At 35.5% G+C, this 12,559-nt stretch overlaps 1 protein-coding gene across 2 annotated transcripts in view; it reads left to right on the forward strand.

Annotated features, from left to right (window-relative positions):
- DACH2 (dachshund family transcription factor 2) overlaps positions 1–12,559 on the forward strand; it is a 561,059-nt gene that overhangs the window by 440,118 nt on the left and 108,382 nt on the right. For both annotated transcript variants that reach the window (XM_066357066.1, XM_066357067.1), the window contains exon 4: positions 11,145–11,303. In XM_066357066.1, coding sequence (XP_066213163.1) covers positions 11,145–11,303 — 159 coding nt within the window. The remainder of the gene's footprint in view (positions 1–11,144; positions 11,304–12,559) is intronic.

Consider the following 12,559-nt stretch of genomic DNA (forward strand, 5'->3'; position numbering starts at 1 on the left):
AGATAAATTATTTTGCCCATTTCACGTTGCCAGTTCTGTCTTTTGCTTTTATGTCGTACTTATTAGCTTCAAAAATATGGTCAATTTGATTAAATTAACAGTGGAATAGAAGCAGAACCTAAATTTATGGAAATGGTGGATCTGTAGACCATAGATCTAGTGTGAAAGAAAATGAAAAACGAGGATTGTAAAATTTTATCATTGTGAATGCATATTTTGAGAGGATTTCTGATTGTCAAAAGAAATTTAAGTTTGTACCTCCTTTCAAATTTTTTGTCATCTAAGGTAGTTGTCTGAAATCTTTTATTTATGCACTCTATCAGGTGAACAATGAGCATGCTCTTAGCATGTATGAGTTGAATTATGAGCTATAAACATTGACTAAATTTATGAATACAAGATAGAAATTAAGTGGTACAAGATAGAAAATAAATAGTAAGACTGAAAGAAGAAAACAAGGTTTTGACTAATGCATTTAATTTATTATGATATGTTTTTAGAAGTATATTATTAATGTTAATGAGAGCCATGTGACTACTATTCCAATTTGATACACTTGACAATATTTTTACTTATCAATTATGGTGAAAAAGAATTCCTAAAAGAAGTAAAAGAAAAAAGTTCTGCTATTTTCTTTTGTTCACATTATCTTCAATCTGTGATTATGTTGTTGTCCATTAATTAAGAGCTAGTATAGTTAAATATAAATAACATAGCTCATTAATCCACTCATTTGGGCATGCATAGGTCACATCACAATGAGGTGAGAGTTAATGAAAGACTGCCTGACAAGGTGGTGGTGCAGTGCATAGAGCATCAGCCTGGGATGCAGAAGACCCAGGTTCAAAACCCTGGGGTTGTAGGCTTGATCACGACTCACTAGCTTGAGTGTAAGGTCACTGGCTTGAATGTGGGATCATAGACATGACCTCATGATCACTGGCTTGAGGACAAGGACTCTGGGTTGAGCAAGGGGTCACTGGCTTAGCTGGAGCTCTCCAGTTAAGGTATATATGAAAAAGCAATCAACGAACAACTAAAGTGCCACAACGACGAGCTGATGCTTCTCATCTCCCTTCTTTCCTGTTTGTACCTGTCTGTCTCCTTGTCTCTCTCCATCTCTTTCTAAGAAAAAGAAAAAAGAGTTCATGAAAGACCATAGTTGCCTATAGCTGACCACTTGCTCTGTTGTGAAATCTCACTTTTCCTTTGAAATACATCTAATACTTGACTAGTGAAGGCATCACTGATAATCCATATCTTAAATATCACTTAAACATAATGTTTTACTCACCTTTTAATTAAAATAAAAATAGAAACTTCAATATCTTGCTCTATCTTCATAGGTCATCTTAAGTATTTTCAGAGGAATACGTACTTTACTTTAGAGATAACCAATTTAAGGTATATTTCACAAGAACACAGGTCACAATTTATGAATTACAAGACCCTTTTCTTTAAAATAAATTCCTAGAATTTATTCTCAGCAGTTGATGTTCAATATTTCAGAGATATGACAGAAAAAAGGGAAAAGATAGATGTTGGTGTTATGTGATTATTTATTGCACTGACTTGATAATATAGTTGTCATTTAGACAGACCACATGCTATTAAGGGTGACAGAAGGAACTTGAATTCAGATAACAAAATACTGTGAGTGGCTTGAACTGTATTAGTTTGGGGGGACCTTTTAACTTATACTACTTACACTAGCAAGAAATGAATCCAACTTCAAAAAAAAACTGTCTTCTCTCTCTCTCTCTCTCTCTCTCTCTCTCTCTCTCTCGCATACACACACACATACACACACACACACACACACATACACACACACTTTCATACTAGCCATAGTGCACAGTTTATATTAAATTGAAGGATTTTAAAATTTTGGGTCTAAGAAACACAGAATTATACCAGGGCAAATACAAAGACAATAATACATGTGTGGGGTTTATAAGAGAGTGATTAAGATAAGTTTAACATTTGGAATTGCAAAATAATAGCAGGCAAAACCCCATTTTCTTCCAGTGTTACAGCAAAAATTCTTTTAATCAAAATCTTTTTCAAGTTATACAAGATGAACGGTTTGCAAGCATTTCCTCAGCCCCGTCATTACACTCAGCAGGCCGTACAGGAGACCACTGTGCCTTTGTTACATGTGATTTAATTCCTTATATAGCTGAACTAATTTTTGAACCTCAATAATGCAATGTTCAGGTTTTACCCACTGTGCTTTAAAGTGTCACACAGGGAATATGTACATCTTGTTGCATTTTAATTTAGAAACAAATATACTGGGACTTGTTTTGAGTTCTACATTTTCTTAGAAAAACATGTCAGCGTACTTATTAGAATGCTATCTGAGTTAGTTGTAATTTATTTGGGTAAGCCTGGGGTGAATTCTTAATTTTTAATTATTAAGTATACTATTAAGCAATAGTTTCCTGTTCAATCCTGTTATAAACCTTTATAGTAACTATTAAATTTTGGGACTTTTAGACTTGACTCCATATCCTTTAGGGGGGCAATTATGATGATGGTGATGATGATGGTAAATGTGTAGAGCTGGCTGCATACTCACTCTCCACTACTAGTGTTTATTGTATATCAACTTCATGATCATGGAAACAAGATATCCCTGCTTTCCGGAGACTGCCCTGCTTAGTCACCCTCACATTTTTCCAATTGTCCTTTCTGATAATCCACCTTCTTTGTTTTTGTTTTTGATAGTTTATTTTGGCAGTAATGACAAGGAACCTTGGAAGACAAGCGCCTAGAAGTAAGAAACTCAGTTAAGAGGCTCTTGAGATATATAAATGAAGGAGAATAAGGGTCCAGATGAAGGCAGTGGCAGTGAAAATGAAAATCAAACAAATGCATAGTTGATTCCAGGAATTTGGCCATGTTAGCAGGGAATCAAGAGGTAGAAAGATAGCAGTGATAATTATTAGACAGAGATCATGGAGGAAAAGGAAACTGTTATTTCTCTATATCCTGAATACCTGAAAATAGCACCTGGCACATTAAGAAATCTAATATTTCCAGTTTAAATAATTGAATTCTATAACTACCAGATATAGAGAATAAAAGAGCTAGATCATTTTTACTGATTAATGGTCAATTTAATATAGGATATATTGAATTGCAGATGCTGTAGTAAACAGTTTAGCTATAAAATAACCTGTGACTCCTTATACTCTAGAATGCTAGAATGGCACTCTCTAATATAATTTTCTGCAATGAAGGAAATAATCCATATCTGCACATTCCAGTGTGGTAGCCACTTTCTGTATGTGAGTTTTGAGCACTTGAAACAAGACAAGTGCAACTGAGGAGCTGAAATTTTCATTTTATTCCACTTAGTTTGTGAAAATAGGCCTTGGATGGTTAGCTCAGTGGTAGAACACTGGCCTGGCATGTGGAAGTCCTGGGTTCCTTTTTTTGGTCAGGACACTCAGGAGAAATGACCATCTGCTTCTTCACTGCTCACCCCTCTTTATCTCTCTTTCTCTCTTCCCCTCCCACAGCCATGGCTCAAATGGTTCGAGCAAAGTTGGCCCCAGGTGCTGAGGATGGCTCCCTGGCCTCGGCTTCAGTTGCTGAAATAGCTCGGTTGCTGAGCAATGGAACTGCAGCCCATCCAGGCAGAGCATTGCCTGGTAGGCGCTTGCTGGGTGGATCTCAGTCTGGGTGCATGTGGGAGTCTGTCTCTGCCTCCCTGCCTCTCACTTCATTAAAAATATATTTTGTGAGAATTTCTATTTAAATAGCCACATGTGAAAAGTGGCAACTGTAATGGTGAGTGCATCCTAATAGGGCCGTCAGTGAATCACTGTTGTAGCTCTGAGGAAACTTGAAAGTCTTAGCGCATATAACCCTAGGATGGGTCTGGTTAAGAAACTGTTAAAAAGAAAAAGTCCTCTACAATAGTTTTACATGTATGCTTGTTATTTATGTTCTAAAAATATCAGTTGAATTCCAGCATAGTACATGCTTTGCATTACCATTCTGGCTCAATCTAGAAAATTGCTGAATGTACTATTTTGTGAGTGCATATAAGAAAACTGTAGATTATAACACCCACGGGCCGTGACTTTGAGACCCCTGCTCTAAACCTTAGTATCTGTGTCTCTCTCCATCTCTTTCTGTATCTCTCTCTATATATATACACACACATACATACACACTATGTTATTATTTAGAAAAAAAAACAATGAAGTCCTCATTGGTTTAATTATGACTTAAGTTTTTTTTTTCTTACTAAAAAAGGCTACATGCTGTTTAGGTTCATTAAGCAATGTGCATCTAGCTAGGATGTTAGCTAAACAAACTATTTTATGAGTGAGAAAACAAACATGACTTAGACCATATGTTACATAGATGTTGACTGCTTCCCAGTTGGCTGCTTGTTCTGTGCCTTGTGTATATAAGATTATTGGAAACATGACCAATTTAGGTCTACACATTAAAATACTCAGAGTAATGTGTTTTGTTGTAGCTACAAAAGGCTGAAAGTAGGGAGAGCTTGTCATAAAATATTTAAATTTTCCATAGCCAGGCCCATAGTTTTGGATTTCATAATTAACTTAAATTTTTTCATAATAGGTAACTTTTACATTTGTTTTTCTCAACTTATAAAAGAAACTCCTACTACATTGTTCCTCTTAAATTTCAAAAGACACACCCAACTTGAGTCAGAATATGGAGACTTAATAACAGAATGTTTACTGTGGTCAACTTTATGAAAATATAAAACCCTTGTATATGACTCATTTAAATCCAGTAGTGTTAGAAACTCAAACTCAAAGAATGAATAGTTTATGCATTTTATAGAAGTTTGCTAACGCTGAGGGAACAGGATGATGAACATTGATTACAAAATTATCCTGATACCATTCACTGCAATATCAATGTTTTATCAACTCCCTTTACTTATTCTGAACAACAAGCACATAAAGAAAGTGAGAACCGGTAGTTTGATAATATGAAAATATTAAGGTTAAGAATTGTGTTTGATATTTGTATTTAGAGTCCTACTGTTGCATTTATTTTATATCCATTTTAAATACTTTGGCCTGTTAGGCCTATGATCATATTTTTGGCCTATGATCACTTATTTTTTCTTTTTACAGAGACAAAGGGAGAGTCAGAGAGAGGGATAGATGGGGACAGACAGACAGGAATGGAGAGAGATGAGAAGCATCAATCGTCAGTTTTTTGTTGCAACACCTTAGTTGTTCATTGATTGCTTTCTCATATGTGTCTTGACCATGGGCCTTCAGGATACTGAGTAACCCCTTGCTCAAGCCAGTGACCTTGGGTCCAAGCTGGTGAGCTTTGCTCAAACCAGATGAGCCTGCGCTCAAGAGAGTGACCTTGGGGTCTTGAACCTGGGTCCTCTGGATCCCAGTGCAATGCTCTATCCACTGTGCCACCGCCTGGTCAGGCCTATGATCACTTTTTTAACCATATAATATTTCTCATACTGTTCACAAAGCTGACCATTGTAAGCCTTCTGTTATTAGAATGGAGGTTGAAAGAATACTACCACTAGTAAGGCAAAATTTAGTGAATTAAAGTATTTTTTGGAACCTACTCATCTTATGCTCCTGCTCCTTTTAAAAATATTTTTTTATTTGTTTAAATGTTTATTGTATTGATTTTAGAGCAGAAGGGAAGAGATAGGAACATTGATTTCCTCCTGTATGTGCCCTGACTCGGGATCAAACCAGCAACCTCTGTGCTTTGGGATAATGCTCTAACCAACTGCACTATCCAGCCAAAGCTAAAAATATTACTTTAAGTAAACATATATAAAGATCCTTTCCATCTCTGAAATTCTTTATGTCTGTTGTAAAGACTGCATGATTCAGAGGTCTCTGCTCTCTGGCCACTTCTTCCACAAAGGAAAAGCAGCAAACATAACCAGTCCTCCAAGAACCCTAATAATTTACAATGAGCTTTAAAGAAAAAAACATACTATAATTGCAAAGGTAAGAGGTTTTTAACTAAGGTAATGGATGTTTATCAAATGCATTGACAAATTAATAATTTACCATAGTTCATCACTTTATTATTCTTACACTGATTCAGATTAAGAATTATATTTCTACTAGGTGGGAGCCTATAAAAATGTAATTTTGCCTGACCAGGTGGTGGTGCAGTGAACAGAGCATTGGCCTGGGTACATACCCTAGTGGCATGGGCTACATTGCCCCTCCCCCTCAGTATCTCAGAATGTGATCATATTTGAATATACCATCTTCAAAGAAGTATTTAAATGAAAATGAGGCCATAATAGTGAACCTTACCTCAATCTGACTGGTGTCCTTATAAGAAGACGACATTTGGACATACAAAGGGACACCGGGATGTGCACATGCAAATGAAAGACCATGGGAAAACGCAAGAAGAAGGTAGCCATCTACAAGCCAAGAAGAATGGCCTTAGGAGAAACCATACCTGTTGCCACCTTGATCTTGGACTACTAACTTTTAGAACTGTAAGAAAATAAACTTCTGTCATTTAAGCTATTTGTTCTGTGGTGTCTTAGTCCATTTGAACTGCTACAACAAAAATACCATAGACTAGGTGGCTTATAAAAAATTTATCATTCTGGAGGCTGGAAATCCAAGATCAAGATGCTGGCCAATTCAGTGTCTAGTTAGCGGCCTTCCTAGTTCATAGACAGTCATGTTTTCATGTTTGTTTTTTTTCTGAGTCCTCATATGGCAGAAGGGGGCTGAAGAGCTCTTTGTGTCTCTTTAATAATGGCACTTGTCCCATTCAGACCTAATCAACTCCCCAAAGCCTCAAGTGGTGGGATTCAAATTACTAACAACCAGTTCTCTGCCCTAATGACTGTTTTAAGTATATAAAAAAAGATATACCAAAAAGTACTTTATTATTTCATGCATCTAATACTTAAATAAAAACAATGAAAGAGCTATAGAAAACTAGATTATATTTTAAGAAAGTTTTTAAAGGATTAATGAAAAAATATTAAATAATACCTGACAAAAACAATAAAAGTGCTATTTAAGATATTTCCAATGACAGCTTATCACCCCTGTTGTTTGACACTTTTTCTCTTTATATTAGATGTTTATTTACTGAAGTAACAAACATGAGTGAATTAAAATGTTGTATTTCATCAAAGGTATAATGAATTTTATGAAATGAATATATAAATATTTCAAGCATGGTTCCATCAAATTTTTTCTACCTATGGATGGAATGAACATTACTATAGACCCTTAGAATATGCTGTTGTGTAAATGAATGTTCAAAAAGAGGAAGGAATGTCAATTTGTGATTTCCATATTGGGCAGCTGCCCAGATGCCCACCTTACAGAGAACCCTGATTACAAGTGCCATTTTAACAATGGGTTCGTCAAACTCAACAAAAAGTTAGGTGTTGGTTCTACAGAACCAATGTGAACCAGCTGAATCCCACTACTGCCCACCTCCAAGCATTATCACATTGAGGATGACAAGTTAACATATGAATTTGGGGGGCACAATCATTTAGTCTATAATATATGCTATTTTGTTATGACAGTCTTAATAATCTAGTATATTTAAAGACAGATAGATAGACAGATAAATAGACATACATGCACATAGTTACCTAGATAAAAAAAGGAAGGCAGATACACTACCCTTTCACACAGTGGTAATAAAAAAGAATTGACACTAGAATGGTAAGTATATTTTTTAAAAAATATCTTTTTAGCTTTAAAAGAAGTGGATGTTATTGCAAATTGGTAAAGGAGCCTAAGACAATGCCAAATATGGAGCTATGAATGATTTCAAACTGAGTCATAAGTCAACTTGCATGAACTTAAAACTAGAAGCAATTTTAGGTTAAAAGCCAAAAATGTGTCCAGAAATTTAATGTCATTTGTAAGGTAAATATCAAAGATGTTCCACATTCTTCAGTCACGCACTTCATATACAGACCTCTCAGAGTGTAGTATGATTTCTTATATTCATAACTGGTGAAAATGGGAACAGCCAGTAACTACCCTCCATCTACCATTTTTAACAAAGCACTTCAAAAGATGAGAGAGAGATGTTCAGAAAATTCATCAAAAACTCTGATCAAAGCAGACACAAAAACATCTTGGAATCATTTAATGAGTTTTAAAAACCATTTTTATTCTAGTTTATTTGGAATATGTGATTATATAATGTTAGACTAATACATATACTACCACTTAATATTGAACATGGACTAAAAGAGGCTTAATTTATAAAATAAATATTGACATAGTCTCAGCCCTCGAATTGCTGTAGGCTGTCGACACTGTGATAGTGCAATACTATTTTAATATCTGTGGTGTAATTTAGTGTCTTCTCAATGTATCTTTCTTTGTTAATCTTCTACTTATAATTTTACAAATTATAGTTCTCTAATGGTAAGGTTATTTGTATCTTGGACATAGAGCTAAAATGATGGAGTGATACCATTTTTGCTCAACAATTGTTCTTTTGAATTTTTGCATTTTCTACACTTGAGCTTAGCCAAAAGGCCGAGAAGCGATGAATTTTTGCATTTTCTGATAGTAATCATATTTATTGACCCAATGTTACTATAAAGAATTCTCAGTGTTGCAATGTGGTTACATTCATCATTTATTAAAATATTCCCCTCCCCTCCACCATCACTGTTAATTACAACATAACAATGTCATTGATTTTAATTGAAATTTCAAATTTGTGAATGCTAATTTATGTCAATGCGCCAACCATAAATTACATCCCTGTTCTTAGACAATGACTATACAGCAGGAAACATCTGGATAAAAAGAGAAAACAATTGGTGTAGTCACAGGGTGTCGCATGTTTTCATTGAACACACCAAACCTCATTATGATGAAGGTAAGGATTTCTGGCCAATTAAGTCAGCATATTAAATTCTACCAAATTTCCTACCTACTAAGATTCCATGCTTGGAAAATAAAAAGCTTATAGCAGGAACTGAGCAGTTAGCTACTTATTTCTTTCCCATTTGATTGAAAAATCTTTTTCCATATCAGCAGGAGCAGGTATCCCTCCACCTTTACATATGCTGTTGGAGACTCGAGTGTTTCCTTGTCTGGAGCTCATCCACTTGGAAACTGGCCAAGACCCCTGTTTTCTGGATGAAAGATTGACTTTTATACCAAAGGGTTTGAGTGAATCCTGAGGCAGAGGTAGATTCCCTGAGCTGGAGCAGGAGTAGATGAATAGGTAGCAAGGTTAAACTAATAAACAAGCAAACAAACCTGGCAGAGATTCTAGCAAGTAGTTTACTTTAAAAAAATTTTACATCTTTGGGAAGAATATCATTTGGCCCTGAAAATATTTCCATAGAAAGTCTTTAGCTCTAAAATTGTTTGTGTAAACATGGTATTTGATATCAAAAGTATAAAAATGTTCAAACTTTTTTGACTCAGAAATCCCACTCGAAGTGATGAATTGATTTTAAGGAAGTAATTCAAATGATTGTTGTCTTATGATGTAATTTATAATTGTGAATAATTTGAAATAGCCTCAAAGTCCGATATTCAATAAAGTATAGTACCTTAAACTCAGTAGACTACTATGTAGCCGTTATACTTTATGAATGTAATACGTGAAACAACATGGCAGAGTGTTTACTATGTAAAAATGAGTGTCCCCATGAACAAAGCCTGTGAAGGAACTCAAAGAAGTGAAAATAATTACAATGCTGATTCTTAAAAAAGGAGCAGGTTGATTTTTTTTCTACCTTTTTTTTTTTTTTTTGAAGCAGTAAACGCACATATTTGACAGTGTGTCCAAGATTCCCAGGCCTCAACCCCTCCACAAAACAGGGTCAAGAGTTTTAGGCAACATATGGGATAGAGTCAACCAAGCGGAGATACTGATGTTACAACCCCAGCAGCATGGGAATGAGTGCTGAGCCACTGAACCCTGGATGAGTGAGCCACATCAAGCATTTGGATAGAGTTGTTCACACTATCATTTTGCTTTCTAAAGCCAGATTGTCTGCAACTGAAATGACTAGAATTTAACCCCTTAAACCTCTGATTTAAAGTGTTTTCGTTAGCCTGACCAGGTGGTGATGCAGTGGATAGAACGATGGCTTGGGACTCAGAGGACCCAGGTTCAAAATCCCGAGGTCACCAGCTTGAGTGTGGGCTCATCCAGCTTGAGCATGGAGTCCCTGGCTTGTGCAAGGGTCAAAGGCTCAAATGGAACCCCCTGGTTAAGGCACATATGAGAAAGCAATTAATGAACAACTAAGGTGCCACAACAAAGAATTGATGTTTTTCATTTCTTTCTCTTCCTGTCTGTCTGTCTGTGTCTGTCTCTCGAAAATAAAACAAAACAAAAAAACAAAACCAAAACAAAACAAAAACCTCCTTAAAAATATGTGCAGGAAAATAACTCTGTGATTTTCTTCTATCTGTTTTTTTTCCTATAACTGGTTTTAAGTAGTGGTTCTGTCTCCACAGTGTGCTAAGTGCCAGATTACAGAACTACAGCATGGTAGATATTTGTGATAACATCATGCTCTGCATTTATACACATATTATTCACTCTCTAGCACAGATGATCAAAGTAAAGTAGTTTCAAACTGGGTGCCATGACTTCATACTTTATCCAACTTATTCTGTACAAAAGCCTGATGTGCATAAAGAGAGTAGCTTTTTTGAGGGCTGAGTATTGGAGCAAAATATGGAATATTTTGTTCCTTAACACATTTCTGCATGCTATCATGCTGTTTCAAATGAGTGTGTTCTTTTTTGAGTGAACTGCTCTTCACTAAAATATAGTGCATTCATCTCAGAGGGTTAGAAGCAGTTGAGGTCAGTTAATGGCCTTCAACAGGTAAGTGCTTTCAAAATCTATTCATTACGATTCCAGAGTTGTTTAGACTTCCTCTGAAGCAAGTGCACCTATATAATTAGTGAAAGTTGTTTAGTCCTTATAGAGGCAGCTTAAATTCAAGACTGCTGCAAGATTTTTTAAAAAGTCATAAAATGACTTACCTATGTTTAACAATTTTCTAAAAAGTAAAATGAATAATTATATCCTTATCAAAGAAATTTTGAACAAGCATTCTCAGGGAATATTGTCAAATTACAGTCTGTCAATATGATTTTTTTTTTTAGGTGGAAGTGAAACTTCGTGGGACAAGGATAAGATGCAGTCTCCTCTTGCTGCTCCAGGACCTCAACACGGACTTCCTCATGCAGCCCTGGCTGCCCAGCCAGCACTCGGGGCTGCGCCTACCCTCAATTCACTGCAGCAAAACCACCTGCTGACTAATAGTACGTGTACCGTCCTCTCAATATTTGGTGTGTTGGAAAAAATACTATATGAGAACCAATGGAAACCTTGGGCCAGCAGGTCTAGTCTATGTCTCTTACATAGGATTTAAAAATGTGAATTCTGAAGGATAGATAAAGGGGGATTTATTTGAATGGGTAGGGTTTTGTGGTGTCTTTGTGGTGTCCTGGTGAGCACTCTGGACTCTGTATGTAGGAACAGTGTAAGGTTCATAGAATTAGGATAGATTAGAAGGCCATGTAGCAGAGTAAGGTACGTACGAGATCATGTAGCAGAGTAATTAAGAATGTTGGCGATTGTCCTGTAAACCTGGGTTAAATTCTACATCTTTTGAATTTTGTATCAGTTTTTGACTTTGGAGAAGTCACCTAACTTCTTCAAGTCTCAGTGTCCACAATTAAAGAATAGGAATAAAAGCAAATGCACTGATTAAGGTTACTGTGAGGAGTCACAATAAGAAAGGAAATGCTGTTAGCAGTAACTTGCATATAGTAATTATAAAAATTATTATTCTTTTAATTTATTGATTTGAGAGAAAGAGACATCAATTTGTTGTTCCATTATTTATGTATTCATTTGTTGATTCTCGTATGTTCCCTGATTGGGGATCAAACCAGAAAACCTTGGAATATTGGGTCGATGCTCTAAACAACTAAGCCACTTGGCCAAGGACAGATTTTATTCTTAGTTACTAATCAAACTATTGCTACTGTATACAAATTCTGGTTTAGATGATGTTTTTAGGAACTTCAAACTCAAAATTCCTTCTGTATTTCTTACATACATTGCTTGAATAAAATCCTACTTTTCTTATCAAAAGAAAGTCTGAGAGAAGGATTCCATTATTTTTTTCCCTAAGACTTTTGTTCTTTCACTAAACACCAAGATTAAGACAACAAAGAAATTATGACATATTTTAATATGGAGCCCCATATCTTAATGAAATCCATCAGTTATTAAGCATACAAAATGAGTTATAATGTCTTACTTTAAAGACGCTATATATAATCTGAAGAGTGAAATCTCCCATAAAAATGGAATGTCAGTTAAGCAAGTGCAAATGAAATAAATGCTGATAAAGTTAAGAGTATTATGTTACAAGAAATCAGAAAAGGACTGACTAAGGTAGACATGTTATAATGTAGGAAAACAAAGTGGTTTCTGGTTTGGCATGTAAGATTTAGAAGTTGTCACCCTTACTCTCATATCAAGAAAAAATGTAGAATCAACAACTTTT

Source organism: Saccopteryx leptura, chromosome X (genome assembly GCF_036850995.1).
Source record: "Saccopteryx leptura isolate mSacLep1 chromosome X, mSacLep1_pri_phased_curated, whole genome shotgun sequence".
NCBI lineage: Eukaryota > Metazoa > Chordata > Mammalia > Chiroptera > Emballonuridae > Saccopteryx > Saccopteryx leptura.